Source organism: Esox lucius, chromosome 11 (assembly GCF_011004845.1).
Source record: "Esox lucius isolate fEsoLuc1 chromosome 11, fEsoLuc1.pri, whole genome shotgun sequence".
Lineage (NCBI taxonomy): Eukaryota > Metazoa > Chordata > Actinopteri > Esociformes > Esocidae > Esox > Esox lucius.
The window spans coordinates 48,948,063-48,962,913 of NC_047579.1; the positions used below are offsets into that span (position 1 = coordinate 48,948,063).

The window sequence follows — 14,851 nt, forward strand, 5'->3', positions numbered from 1 at the left end:
TGCGAACAACACCCCTGCTGCCTCAACATAAAAATGACAACCTGTTTTGCCAACACTACCTTTATTGTAAGTGCATCTTTAACATTAACGTCAACAATATATCTCCTGACATTTTAAGTTGAACTTGAAAACAATTTGTGGGCGTGGACTCTCCCTCCTCCGTCTCATCATCCGACTCTGTGATAGGCTGATAAACTAAACGCCTTGACAAAGTTGGATCCATTATCAGTCACTGTTGCAACTCGATTTCTGCACTAATAACATCATACGTGTGTCTACCGCAAATTCTACATGCCAATGCAGCCTTCTTGCGCTCTAATGTGGATCTACTGATCCAGTGGAGCGTTACTCCCGTATAACTTCTGTTGTTAGTAGTCCAAATATCTGCGGTAGTTGACACAAAGTCGACCTCATTCGGCGTGGCCTTCAGATTCCTCTCCATCACTGCATACTCCTTCTCCATGTAAGAAGAAAAAGCTGTTCTGTGAGTCAGCTCGGCATTGACAGTAGTAGAGGTCTTGTTTATTATGGCACAAAACGAGGGCTAGTCAACCGTGTTTAAGGGCAGCATTTCCTCTACAACATACTGCCCGACCAACCTCTTCAACTCTTCCCCACTTACTGGTTTTGCACCGAAGTCCAGCTTTTGTTGTTTGAGTGGTGGGGGACTTCCTGCTATCTGCTTCGCACCACCTGGTGGGACTTAAGTAAGTTTGACTGTGCCGTGCTGCGACTCCAAATGTTTCTTCAAATTTGACGTTGTGTTTTTGTAGCTAGATGGCACTTTGTTGTACAACGAATGGCGCAGAGTGTACAACGAACCTTAATATTGTCATCCTTAGCTGACTCAAACTCAATATAATGACTGTATTTTCAGCTAGAAAATGCGCATCTCTGTCCTCCCTCCATTTTGGTGTACGTTTGTGTTGCTGCGTGGTACAAGAACTGTCCTCATGCTGAAACCCCGAGACGCACGAAGAAAGCATATGTATTTTTACTTAGGAAAATGACAAAAATAGCAACGCACAGTGACTTGGATAAGTAACCTTAATCTGATTACTGGTTTGGTAATACTAACGCGTTAGATTACTCGTTACTGGAAAAAGTGGTCAGATTAGAGTAACGCGTTACTAAGTAAGTACTAAGTAACATGTTACCAGCATCACTGATCCTGAACAAATCCTAATGCATAATTTTTGACTGTGGCGAGGCTCGAACACTGGTCCCCTGCATGGCAGTCCACCTCTCTAACCACTACGCTATTTAACAAGGGACTCACTCACTCACTCATTCACACACTCACTCAGAGACATTTGTTCTTCTTGGCCGGCTCCGCTTACACGGTCTGGCAAGAACATACATAGTCTTAAGACCTGTCCCTGTTAATAATTAGATCAATCTTTACAGTGTTAGTGTGACTCCATTACCGCTGTTAGATTCTGTCCATTTGTGATCCATGAACAAAATGAATGCAACTGGGGAGAGCCTTTATTCAGCATGAGGTTTACAATGATAACCTTCCATGGTTCTTTCATTGTTCTCTCCAACGTAAACACAGTCATTTATACGAGGACACAAAGGAGGTGGTCAGTGTTCATAGCCAACCATTACACAGACTATTATAAGAAATAGTTTGTCCTACAAAATACCCTTGTATGGCGTATTTCAACCCTATGAGTCCTATGACAGTCACATACACAGTTCCTAACAGGTGGTATGGACAGGGTGTTTGGGACCCATCAGTAATGGGACATCACATTTCCTACCTAGTGTCCTCCATACAGAGATAGTTAGTACTCTCATACATTGTGTCAAGCTTAATTCAATTACTTTCATGCTCAATATCTATCACCGCATTACTTCGACCTGGAGTTAACGTAGCTAGCTTCATCCCATGCTTTTTTGACTCCTCTTTTTCGTACAGGGATGCTTCACACAGTAGTGGACCCAGCCACTCTGGAGCAAGCTATGCAGGGTGAGAGAAAATCTATAACTGTTTCATATACACACCAGCTTGAGAAAGCTCATTTTTTACCTTCTAAGACTAGGTCATATTATTGTTGTACCTTCGTCTTAATTTTTTTTTATTCCAATTTGCTACATCCTGGAGCCTTATGTGGTCAGTTGGCTCTTTGAAAGACGACCTGTTGTTGAGTGCCTCAGCCGAGTGTGTAATTGGTGTTGCAGGTTATGGAAACCCACAAGACCACTGTATCAAAGGATTTATATACTTCACTTAGTCTCACTAACATGACACTGTGTGCACAGTTTCTGGGCAAAGGGTGAAATGCACTAAGAATATGAACAATGCAATGGTAACAGTTTCTGTCTGTCTGTCTGTCTGTGTCTCTCTGTGTCTCTCTGTGTCTCTCTGTGTCTCTCTGTGTCTGTCTGTCTTTTCCTTTTGGTCTCTCCTCTCTCCGTCTGTCTGTCTTTTTCTTTTGGTCTCTCCTCTCTCTGTCTGTCTTTTTCTTTTGGTCTCTCCTCTCTGCCTGTCTTTTTCTTTTGGTCTCTCCTCTCTCTGTTTGTCTGTCTTTTTCTTTTGGTCTGTCCTCTCTCTGTCTGTCTGTCTTTTTCTTTTGGTCTCTCCTCTCTCTGTCTGTCTGTCTTTTTCTTTTGGTCTCCTCTCTCTGTCTGTCTGTCTTTTTCTTTTGGTCTCCTCTCTGTCTGTCTGTCTTTTTCTTTTGGTCTCCTCTCTGTCTGTCTATCTTTTTCTTTTGGTCTCTCCTCTCTCTGTCTGTCTGTCTTTTTCTTTTGGTCTCTCCTCTCTCTCTGTGTCTGTCTGTCTACCTGTCTGTATGTCTGTCTTTTTCTTTTGGTCTCTCCCATCTCTCTCTCTGTGTCTGTCTGTCTACCTGTCTTTTTCTTTTGGTCTCTCCTCTCTGTCTCGCTGTCTGTCTGTGTTACGGTTTAGTACTGGTTCAGCTGCTCTTGGAGTTGCAGAGTGAACAGTCTGTACAGTTCATCCTGAATGAGATACATATCCTGGTGAGTAATATCATCTATGTGTGGGCTGTTTCGCCACGTAGTCACAGCTTGGCCTGGCATATGATTTTGGGTGGGGTGGCCAGTGTATTGTGAAGTATAATTCTATGTAGGTTGTGTTGGTTGAATCTGTTGATGTACAGCAGCAGCAATCGCATTGTTTCAGTCAAAGTTCCCCTCAGGGGGCATAAGTAAACAGTATATAATATCATCAGGTTGCTTGAGACTGCCAGCTTAAAACAGCTGAAACATGGGCTCCCATAGTTTGTGTTATTGCATCCGTGGAAACGCTACTGTAAGCAGCAGGTGGAAGGTGACTGTGGATCAACACATCTGAATAAGTCCTCTACTAGAAAGGCACCTGATTAGAGTCCAAGAATTGAACGTGTGGGGTTGAATGGGTGAAAGTGTAAAATAATTTGAAATGACAGATGAACAGTGAAATAGAAATAGATTGATTTGGTTGAAACATATGAAAAGGAGCATACTCTTTTTCATTTGCAGTTGTGTGACCAGTCCAGTGTGAAGGGCTTCCTGCCCACCTTCACCTTCTTGGGGAAGCTGCTAGACGCTTTTCCTTCCCTGACACAGTGCCTGTCCTCAAACCACGGTGAGATACTGTAACCCTCAGTCCTCAAACCACGATGAGATACTGTAACACTCAGTCCTCAAACCACGATGAGATACTGTAACACTCAGTCCTCAAACCACGATGAGATACTGTAACACTCAGTCCTCAAACCACGATGAGATACTGTAACACTCAGTCCTCAAACCACGATGATACTGTAACACTCAGTCCTCAAACCACAATGAGATACTGTAACACTCAGTCCTCAAACCACAATGAGATACTGTAACACACTGTCCTCAAACCACGATGAGATACTGTAACACTCATTCATCAAACCACGATGAGATACTGTAACACTCAGTCCTCAAACCACGATGAGATACTGTAACACTCATTCATCAAATCACGGTGAGATACTGTAACACTCAGTCATCAAACCACGATGAGATACTGTAACACTCAGTCCTCAAACCACGATGAGATACTGTAACACTCAGCACCCTTTTGCATTGAAGTCATTTAGTAGACACTCTTCCTGAGCGACTTGTGTGCATACAGTTTTGCTTTCATCTTAAGACGAGTTTGTGGGACAACGACACAACCCAGAAACGGTAAGCGTATTAAGTAGTTGTCCGCAATCAGTGGTAGAGGGAAGAACAATAAAACAAGCATTAGTTGACAAAAGGGAACGATTTTTGGGGCTGTGAAAGTGTTTGAAATACTTTTTACAAAGGTAGGTTTTTAGAAAAGGGCAGGGGCTCACTCATCTGTTCTAACTTCAGTGGGAAGCTGTGTTCACTATTGGGGTGCAAGGACAGAGAAGGGTTTTTGACTGGAGGGTGGGGCAGCCAAGAGACCCGAGGTGACAGAATTAAGACCTCGGGTTGGGATTTGAGTTTGCTGCTCCGTAGACAAGCACCGCGGTCCAGTAGTGGATGCGATCTTCAACTGGAAGCCAGGGGAGGGTGTTGGAAAGCTCCGTGATCTCAGAGAAGTTGAGAAATTCGAACACCAGGCAGGCTGCCTCGTTCCAGATGAGTTGGCAGCCCAACCAACAGTGAGTAGCAGTAGTTCAGTAGACCATCTCTCACTAAGCTCATGCTAAACTTCTCTTCAGCTCCTTTGCCACCATTTGAGCAATAACCTTTGTTCACCCTGACTTTATTCTCTGACATATTCTTAGCACCATTACCTTTGTAATCACAAAGTACTACGCTACATCCATTTGCCACACAATCTAAATTGTGGCTAAGATCATCATCAACAATGTTAGCCTGTTTGGTGGAGAGCTATTATTCTAAATGTGCAGGTGCTGGTTAAACGTGTGTGCGTGTGTGTGTGTGTGTGTGTGTGTGTGTGTGTGTGTGTGTGAACACATTGTTTTTCTAGTGTGTCTAAGCAGAAGAGCATGTGATCTGTCAGTCAGGCTCAGTGGCCTGTTTGGGACAAGGACAGCAAACACTGGAACTGACTGCTGATATGCAGAAGAGATCGTGGGAAATAAAGAGTTGAAGTAGAAGAGGAAAGAACTTGGCCTGCCAAACCCCTTGTTTTAATTAATCATGAACATATTAAATTTGCATACATTTTCATAGTGTAAAAGTGCTCAGAATTACGCGCTGTCCTTCAGTCATCTACTATTTGTATGGTGTTCCTGACATGGTTGGAGCTGGCAGTCTGGCTGTCTGTCTGATGTGCTCCTGAAGCAGCTGTGTCTGGGCCCCTCTCAGACTGGCTGGCTTGAGTGATGAGTAGTTCAATCCCCCAGGGGCAAAGTCAAACAAACTCTATTCAGTAGGGTGCCCGAATCTTGTGTGTTGTTTTAGCCTGCCACGCTTTATGCAAACATCGGTCAGTGTTCCCCCGCTCATCTCAGCCAAGAGTGTAGCTGGGGTTTAATTCCGTCTTTGTTCACGTTTTGTTTTCCCATCCACATTTTCTGTCCCCGCCTCAGTGTACGTCTCTCTCATTTCCCCTCCCTCCCTCCCTCCCTCCCTCCCTCCCTCCCTCCCTCCCTCCCTCCCTCCCTCCCTCCCTCCCTCCCTCCCTCCCTCCCTCCCTGCCTCCCTCCCTGCCTCCAGTGGGCCTGTTGGAGCAGTTGTGCTCAGTGCTGCTCTACCCAGACGAGGGACTGAAGGCCTCCGTGTTCTACGTCTGGCAGAGGCTGTGGGGGGCGGCGGGTGTGGCCCAGTCCCTCCCCACCCCCCTCAGGGACTGGCTGTGTACACTGCTGCTGCAGACCCTGGCCAACGCCTGCTCCCCTCTGCTCACCGTCAACTGCTTGGGTGAGGGCACCGCACCACTGAGAAACTACGGGGCGGTGGCGGCGCTTAGTGCCCAATAATGGAGGTGCGAACGCTTGATATCACGCTGTGCGTGTCAGTGACTATGAGGGTGTGTGTTCCGTGTGTGTGTGGGTGCCAGGTGTGCTGAAGGAGCTGCTGAAGCTCAGTGAGGTGGTGTCGGTGCTGATGAACAGGCCCTGTGATCTGCTGCCGTCTGATGCGGATCAGAGCTTGGAAAATGACCAGGAGCCTCAGTCCACCAGCCAGGCGCAGCGCTGCCCCCTGCCACTCATACTCAAAAAGGTTTCACCCAATCGCCACTGTTTTTTGGGTTTTTTTGCCGTGTTTGTAACAATCTGAAAATACCTGTAAATAGAGTATGTTTCGGTGGTGAATATATATTTTTTTGTGCCTAATATTTGTTTCATAATCTGAGGAAGGTTAGACACTAGTAAGGGGAATTAAAGGGACAGCGTTGATCATAACAGGGCTTACGTTTTCATCATAAATCAGGCATCTGATTAGTTTTCCCAACACAAAGGTAAGTCCAGCATAAGTTTAGAACCAGCTAATCTGCTTTCAAACTATGATGTGAATATGTTAACGCTTCTTTTGAACATAGTTTAAAAGCAATAGTTTAAGCGTGCTAAAATTACAGATCAGTTAATGCAAGTGTTGACCTTTTTAATGTACTAAATTTAATCACTGCTCACATGTAGATAATTGTCTGAAGTTAGGATAGAGTGATTCATTTGGTAATTAATCTGGAAGACATCCAGCTTGATACCATGCAAGTGCTTTTATGTGCGCTTGCGCTTGATGGGTGCTGGCTTCTACCGCTCATGCTTTGTTTGCAGGTAGACGACAGACAGGGGAGGGGCAGACAGACACAGGAAGAGATACACTCTGTTTGCTGAAAGTAGCTTGAAATAGCTGCCACATTTATACCCCTAAAAGCAGTGGCGTAGCTGTTGATGGTACCGCTGCACCAGGGCACGCGGTGTGTGGGGGGCCCATGCTTGGCCTCTATATAAAATATCTTTGTGTATATTTATGTAATATTGGGTTGTTCTACACTCACCTAAAGGATTATTAGGAACACCATACTAATACTGTGTTTGACCCCCTTTCGCCTTCAGAACTGCCTTAATTCTACGTGGCATTGATTCAACAAGGTGCTGAAAGCATTCTTTAGAAATGTTGGCCCATATTGATAGGATAGCATCTTCCAGTTGATGGAGATTTGTGGGATGCACATCCAGGGCACGAGGCTCCCGTTCCACCACATCCCAAAGATGCTCTATTGGGTTGAGATCTGGTGACTGTGGGGGCCATTTCAGTACAGTGAACTCATTGTCATGTTCAAGAAACCATTTTTGAAATGATTCGAGCTTTGTGACATGGTGCATTATCCTGCTGGAAGTAGCCATCAGAGGATGGGTACATGGTGGTCATAAAGGGATGGACATGGTCAGAAACAATGCTCAGGTAGGCTGTGGCATTTAAACGATGCCCAATTGGCACTAAGGGGCCTAAAGTGTGCCAAGAAAACATCCCCCACACCATTACACCACCACCACCAGCCTGCACAGTGGTAACAAGGCATGATGGATCCATGTTCTCATTCCGTTTACGCCAAATTCTGACTCTACCATCTGAATGTCTCAACAGAAATCGAGACTCATCAGACCAGTCAACATTCTTCCAGTCTTCAACTGTCCAATTTTGGTGAGCTCGTGCAAATTGTAGCCTTTTTTTCCTATTTGTAGTGGAGATGAGTGGTACCCGGTGGGGTCTTCTGCTGTTGTAGCCCATCCGCCTCAAAGTTGTGCGTGTTGTGGCTTCACAAATGCTTTGCTGCAAACCTCGGTTGTAACGAGTGGTTATTTCAGTCAAAGTTGCTCTTCTATCAGCTTGAATCAGTCGGCCCATTCTCCTCTGACCTCTAGCATCAACAAGGCATTTTCGCCCACAGGACTGCCGCATACTGGATGTTTTTCTCTTTTCACACCATTCTTTGTAAACCCTAGAAATGGTTGTGCATGAAAATCCCAGTAACTGAGCAGATTGTGAAATACTCAGACCGGCCCATCTGGCACCAACAACCATGCCACGCTCAAAACTGCTTAAATCACCTTTCTTTCCCATTCTGACATTCAGTTTGGAGTTCAGGAGATTGTCCTGACCAGGACCACACCCCTAAATGCATTGAAGCAACTGCCATGTGATTGGTTGATTAGATAATTGCATTAATGAGAAATTGAACAGGTGTTCCTAATAAACCTTTAGGTGAGTGTATGTGCTATGTGCAATAAAAAGGACACTGTTTAATACAACATGCTTTCACATTAAAGTTCTACTTACATTAAAAGGTTATGCAAATTGTACCCTATTTGTGGAAAGACACTTCTGCCGTTGCCATTCATAGTTCAGTACATTGAGAGTATTGTTGAAAAGGTGGTAGTCATGGAGATGAGGATGGGGTGTGTGCGTTGTAGCTGCTGCTGAGTGGAGATGAGACGCTGCAGGTTGCCAGTGCTCAGTGTATAGCTGCCGTCCTGGTCCACTCCCCCAGTCAGTACTGCACTCCCTTCATCCAGGCTGATGTACCCGGTAACGCCCTAGCCCTTTACCCTGCAGTCCCTTTGTGTGATCTGTAATCTGTCTCGCACCAACATCTCTTGTCTCACTCTTCTTCCCCTCTCTTTCTCTCTCTTCCTCCGGCTGTCTTCTCTCTCCTCTTCCTCTCTTCTCTGTGCCATTATGTGCTCTGTCTGATCTTCCACCCTCATCTCTTCGCTCCTCTGTCTCTCTTTCTTCTTTCCTTTCTCTCTCTTATTTCCCTCTCCTCTGCCATCCTGTCTCGTCTTTGTCTTCTCCCTGCTCCTTTTTTCTCGGTTTCGTTTCTAATTCTCACGTCTCTGTCCTGTTCCTCCCTATCTGTTCCAGAGTTTCTGTTTGAGCGTCTTAGCTGTGGCAGTGAGGTGTTGTTGTGGTCCATCTATAGCTGTCTGCTGCTACTCACTGAGGAGCCCCAGTTCTTTTCCAAGTATCACTCAGTCTACGGTGAGGACACAGCCCCACACACACACAAGCCTCATGCAATCAATGAGCGTGACAATGTGTGTATGTATCAGGTATTGAGTCACTGGTGCGAAGTCTGAAAGAGGCCCTGAGGCTGACTAACCAGGAGGTGCAACGACAGGGCCTGCTGCTGCTCACAGAGGTCCTGGAGAGGTGAGGGAGGTGTCATGTCTGTCTGTACTGTAAGATTTGTTTTGGAACTAGGGCTCTTCGGTCCTGTTCTTAGGCTAGCTCTGCTCTTGGCTTTCACTCCAACCTGAGTAACTAGCCTGATTCATTTTATCAGCCAGCTGATTGGTACATTGACATTTTATTCATACAATAAGACTTAGAATAAGTGCGTTCTTCTTAAGGTGTCTTGGAAAAACAACATGTGACCATCATAATCGGTAAATTTTCACTAGTTGGCAAAGTCAGTGCCAGAGAAACTTAAGTGCCTTTTTTTATTAATATATATATTTTTTTAATTCGGGTGGTGGGGGTGGGCGGCATACCCAGTTAATTAAGATACTCATCAAAGGGTTGGGTTTTTAGACGTTTTCGGGAAGATTGGCAAGGACTCGATTGTCCTGGCTTCAAGGGGAAGTTTGTTCCACCATTGAGGTGCCCAGACAGACGGGTTTCGCCTTGGCTGAGCGGGAGCCGCCCACCAGATCGGGCTGCACCGGAAGGCTTGCAGGGTTCAAGCCTGGCCTGGAGGTGGGGAGGTGCAGTTCCCTTAGCTGCTCCATGGGTGGGCACAAGCGGGGAGCCCAGCCAACAGTGCGTTTCAGTATTCCAGACGGGAGATGACAAGTTACACACACACTCACTTCCTGTGTCAGGTAGGGTTGTATTTTGAGGATGTTGTAAAGCGTGAATCGAGAAAAGTCACTGCTTTGATGTTTGCAGCAAATAGGTTCTTGTCGAGGGTCACGACGAGGTTCTTTGCGCTCCGTGGAGTTGTCCACCGGGTTGGACAGATCTTGGCGCGAGCAGGCCTCCCCCCTGGGAGGAGGAGCAGCTCCGTCCCATTGGTAGATTAAGGTTGAAGTGAAAACCTGTATATTTCCTGTATCAGGTTTGGAGAGACATTGTTCAGAGCCGGGTTTTGCAAACCGTGGGTCAGGTCGCTTTAGAAGTCATAGGTGCCATGCCAGCTTAATAGCAATCTGGAGCTTGGGGCAATGGGTCACAGCTGTTTGTCTTCCTGTCTCCAGGCAACCTGTGGGGGTGCATCTGTTCCCGAGCGGTCCAGGTTTTGTTGCCGTGGCAGAGGTGGTGCTTGCTGGAGTCTCCTCCCCGTGTCTGAAGGTGGCCACACAAGCTGCCCACGCTGCGGCTGCCCTCCTCAGGTACCAAGAGCGACAAACACGGCGGCTGGGGCAGGCTGTGAGCGTACCAATGCTTTTAGAAAGAAACTATGAACATGGGCCAAAGATTCATGGTGATGAGCAAGGTCCCTCCGCGTGTTTTTAGAGCGGACCACCAGTCCAACCCGGTGCAGTACGAAGAACTGGAGAAGCTGGTAGAAGCCATTATGCGTAGATGCTCTGAGCTGCCCTTGCCAGCCTCTTCACGGCGCAGAGTGAGTATGTCTCCGGTCGCCTCGTTGTATCAACGCTGAAGAAAACTCTTCTTCAATGACTTTAAGGAATCCCCATTGAAAAGGTTTCTTGACTGTGGCCCTTGTGATTCATTCTTTCAGGGGAGCCTGAAAGGACCAGAGCCCAGCAGCCAGGACTCAGGAGCGGGAGGCTTTGTGCTCCAGGCCCTTGTCTGCTTCCTGGCCGCCTGCAGGTTATTGAGCCGTGTGCTTTAGTTTTCTGTGTGTTGGAGCCTGTGTGTTCACGTGTGTTTGTATTCCAGGTTAGCTGAGCATTGTTCATCTGAGCCCGGACTGAAGGAGAATGTGTTCACAGCTCCGTCCCGGCCCAGTCAGGGTCCAGACCCACTGGAGTCTATGTGTCTGTGTCTGCTACGCTGCTGTGATACGCTCTGTATCCCCACTGTCACTGTAAGCCTCCTGCTATGATACTTTTTGTATCCCCACTGGAAACCTCCTGCTATGAAACTTTCTGTATCCCCACTGGAAACCTCCTGCTATGAAACTTTCTGTATCCCCACTGGAAACCTCCTGCTATGAAACTTTCTGTATCCCCACTGGAAACCTCCTGCTATGATACTGTCTGTATCCCCACTGTAAGCCTCCTGCTATGATACTGTCTGTATCCCCACTGTCACTGTAAGCCTCCTGCTGTGATACTGTCTGTATCCCCACTGTAAACCTCCTGCTGTGATACTGTCTGTATCCCCACTGTAAACCTCCTGCTGTGACACTGTCTGTATCCCCACTGTAAACCTCCTGCTGTAATACTGTCTGTATCCCCACTGTAAACCTCCTGCTGTAATACTGTCTGTTTCCCCACTGTAAACCTCCTGCTGTAATACTGTCTGTATCCCCACTGTAAACCTCCTGCTGTAATACTGTCTGTTTCCCCACTGTAAACCTCCTGCTGTAATACTGTCTGTATCCCCTCTGTAAACCTCCTGCTGTAATACTGTCTGTTTCCCCACTGTAAACCTCCTGCTATGATACTGTCTGTTTCCCCACTGTAAGCCTCCTGCTGTAATACTGTCTGTTTCCCCACTGTAAACCTCCTGCTGTAATACTGTCTGTTTCCCCACTGTAAACCTCCTGCTGTAATACTGTCTGTTTCCCCACTGTAAACCTCCTGCTGTAATACTGTCTGTTTCCCCACTGTAAACCTCCTGCTGTAATACTGTCTGTTTCCCCACTGTAAACCTCCTGCTGTAATACTGTCTGTTTCCCCACTGTAAGCCTCCTGCTATGATACTGTCTGTTTCCCCACTGTAAGCCTTGCTCCATCCACACACGATGCCATTTGTACTGCCTCATTGTGCATCTCAACATTCCACTGGTAATATACATATACTTAATATTTGTAAAATCTTGTAAATGTTATGCCTTCCTCTATTTGCACTTCTGGTTGGATGCGAACTGCATTTTGTTGTACTGTTTAATGACAAAGTGAAATCTAATCTAAACATGTATTTCTGGGTTTCTGGTCACTACAACAATAGGAAATATTTTGTGTGCCTACAGAGGCAGTGTGAATGTTCTCCCAGTGCCCAGATGCTCCAGCACTTCTTTTCCAGCCTGTCATGCCAGTTCTCCCTTCTGCCTTCCTTCATGCCCAGCTTTGCTGTTAAATTGGGTGAGCCATGTTGCTGGGTGGGCTCAGGGTCTTTTATGACTGTGTTCCCTTTCAGGCGTAATGACCAGAGTCTCTGCTCCTTTGTCCCTCCTTCCCAGCATCCTCTGGTGTTTTCAGGTTTGCTCTGGAGCACAAAGCCGTCTTCTGTACAGGAAACAGGTAACAGAAAAGCCTGAGGATTCACACACAACATGACACACACACACACACTCACAGAAGCCCAGAGTGCTTCGGGGAAAGAGAGAGCGATGACAGGAACAGACGTGTTTTCACTTTCGCATCGCTGTGTTTGCCCACCAAAGCTTCCCTCAGCGGTACATCTGTCTGTTCTGTCTGCATTCATAGGAAGTGTCCACGTGGTAGACTGTGGTTACGGTTCACTTACTGTAGCTGAGCCGTCTCCAGTGACATGTTATGATACCCAGGCTGTCGACAATCTTTTTTCAACTCAATTGAAATGCTAAGTCACAACTCGCACAACCGGGGTCCAACCCAAGCGTGGTCACCCAATATGCTTCAATAATAAAACTCGCCGGAGTACATTGTACATGGCCTGGGTTTCAGTATCTTACCCTCCTAAGTAGTGGAACGTGCTTCCAGGGGAGGTTTTTAAGTTGCGCAGTCCTTTCATAACTCTCTTTCCACGTTTTATCTCTTTGTGTTTCCTCTCTCTTTATCACACTCTGTCCTCCTCTCATTGCAGAAACCCATCTCTGAATGCAGCCTGCTGTGGTTTTCTGCAGAGACTCAGCGTGTGTCTGCTGTCCCAGTCAGCCCCTGCAGTCTGCATCCACCCACAGGGTAATCACTGAACACGTTGGCCACAAAGATGCACGCTGACATTAAGGTTTCATTGGACACTAAGTGAAGCACGGGAAATGTGTTGAGTGGGCCTTTCGGCGCTTATTATGTATGCAAATGAGCGATGCAAGTATCCAGTGTGTCTGACTGTACTTTAAAATGGTCTTATCGGGGCTCGCAGACTACTCAGAGCCGGAGAGACAATGTCTTCTGTCTCTCCCTCCTGTTCGTTCCTGTCAGACTGTGCGGAGATGGAAGCTCTGTTGCAGTCCGGGTTGCCTTCCGTGCGCTGTCGTTTGTGTGACTGGCCCGCTCTACTGTGCGAGGCCCCGGCGCCCCACTGTGACCCTGCCACCCCAAGGGCCACGCAGTATTGTCTGCTCACCCTGCTCCACCTGACCCTGCAGTACGGAGACCGGTACTGGCTCATAAACATAGACGGCTCTCACACCCTCAGCAAGGACTCACTTCAGTTGGTGGGGGGGAGGGGGGAGTGGGAGGGGGGGGGGTTCAAATAGACACACAAACTTTTGCAGTTTGTGGTTCTTGGCGATAAGCCTCAGTTATTTTCCACTGGTGACTAGGAGAAAAAAAGCCTGTGCAGATTAAGACGTTTTTGGTTTGCTGTAGCTAGTGATCTGCATAGCATGGGAGGGTCTTGCATGTGCTCGTGTAAATGTGCGCACGGTACCATGTAGAGGTGTCGAACGTGTGTTCACGTGTTTTTGGAAGTTCCTAATTAAGGCTGTGATGGCAATTTCTAAAATCCAAATAGTTGTATGAAAATGGTAGGTAAGACAGGAGAAATGAATTGCGCAATAAACGGTTTTAATCTTGCTTGCAAGGAGAAAGTATACAGGTTACAAAGTAACAGTGGATAGTCTCTAAATAAAAACATAATTTCGACAGTATTTATTACATAGGAAAAGGGGTGTGGTAAGATGCTGCCATCTGTCTCATGTCAATCAAACACCTTTCCCTTTGTTCTATCACACAAGTCAAATGCTATCTTCCCCCCACCTTATCCTTCCTGCCATAATGTTTACTGTAGTGTTTACCCAAAGGGGCCAACTGACCTTACTCCCCCTGTTGTGTATCTTCTCCTATCCTGTCCTAAAACCCATTGATCTGCATCTGGACAGACAATAGATGCCCCCTATGCAAATACCAGATCCCACACATTCCTCTACCTATCTTAACAATGGGACACAGTCCTTTACTCAGTGAGAATACATTGTATAAAGAAATTTCCACAACAAGACCTAAATGAGCAGGTAAAGGGAGTTCATAAGTAACCAATGACCCTGATGAATCATGTTTCATTTTTATTTCATTGAGGACTGGTAATTTATGCACTCCCTTCACCTGATTTTTTTCTTTTTTTTTAAGTTAGAAGCCCTCAACTGGAACCCAGCCAAGCACTTTATACTTGGTACAGCTCTGACAGTATGTTTTCACTTCCCTTCTTTTCAGCCTGCTCCCTGACTCCACAGTGTTCTCCTGTGTGGTGACTCTGCTGTGCTCTGTGCAGGAGCAAGGAGAGTCACCCCCGCCACCCAGTGTGCTCAGATCTGCCTTCTACCTGCTGTCTGTCACACAGGGCAAGAGCCCCAGCCTGGACCGGGTAAGCCCACTCATCTCAGTACAGTGATACTATTGGGGTACTAGCATTTAACAACATTTAATAAGCAAACATTTTAAATGTCGCTTTTGTTTGTGACGTTCTGTGCTTGACTGGACAAGAAACTGTGGAAAATATTGTTTTTGCTGAAAGAGCAGTGGGTTGGATTCGATCCCATGCTCCAGCAGTACACGCACATCGGATGCAGCAGCTTCGGCTACTGGAACACCATTTGGCCACATAAATAAAAATGCCTTACGTATGGGTGTCACGCAGTATAATT

At 46.5% G+C, this 14,851-nt stretch overlaps 1 protein-coding gene across 3 annotated transcripts in view; it reads left to right on the top strand.

Annotated features, from left to right (window-relative positions):
* LOC105025796 (meiosis inhibitor protein 1) overlaps positions 1 to 14,851 on the top strand; it is a 31,663-nt gene that overhangs the window by 2,693 nt on the left and 14,119 nt on the right. For all 3 annotated transcript variants that reach the window (XM_029123341.2, XM_034295059.1, XM_034295060.1), the window contains exons 4-20: positions 1,925 to 1,975; positions 2,915 to 2,988; positions 3,490 to 3,595; positions 5,641 to 5,844; positions 5,984 to 6,147; positions 8,343 to 8,457; positions 8,794 to 8,910; positions 8,982 to 9,081; positions 10,128 to 10,262; positions 10,387 to 10,495; positions 10,616 to 10,707; positions 10,777 to 10,924; positions 12,035 to 12,146; positions 12,245 to 12,305; positions 12,850 to 12,947; positions 13,188 to 13,365; positions 14,421 to 14,571. In XM_029123341.2, the coding sequence (XP_028979174.2) occupies positions 1,925 to 1,975; positions 2,915 to 2,988; positions 3,490 to 3,595; positions 5,641 to 5,844; positions 5,984 to 6,147; positions 8,343 to 8,457; positions 8,794 to 8,910; positions 8,982 to 9,081; positions 10,128 to 10,262; positions 10,387 to 10,495; positions 10,616 to 10,707; positions 10,777 to 10,924; positions 12,035 to 12,146; positions 12,245 to 12,305; positions 12,850 to 12,947; positions 13,188 to 13,365; positions 14,421 to 14,571 (2,015 nt within the window). The remainder of the gene's footprint in view (positions 1 to 1,924; positions 1,976 to 2,914; positions 2,989 to 3,489; positions 3,596 to 5,640; positions 5,845 to 5,983; positions 6,148 to 8,342; positions 8,458 to 8,793; positions 8,911 to 8,981; positions 9,082 to 10,127; positions 10,263 to 10,386; positions 10,496 to 10,615; positions 10,708 to 10,776; positions 10,925 to 12,034; positions 12,147 to 12,244; positions 12,306 to 12,849; positions 12,948 to 13,187; positions 13,366 to 14,420; positions 14,572 to 14,851) is intronic.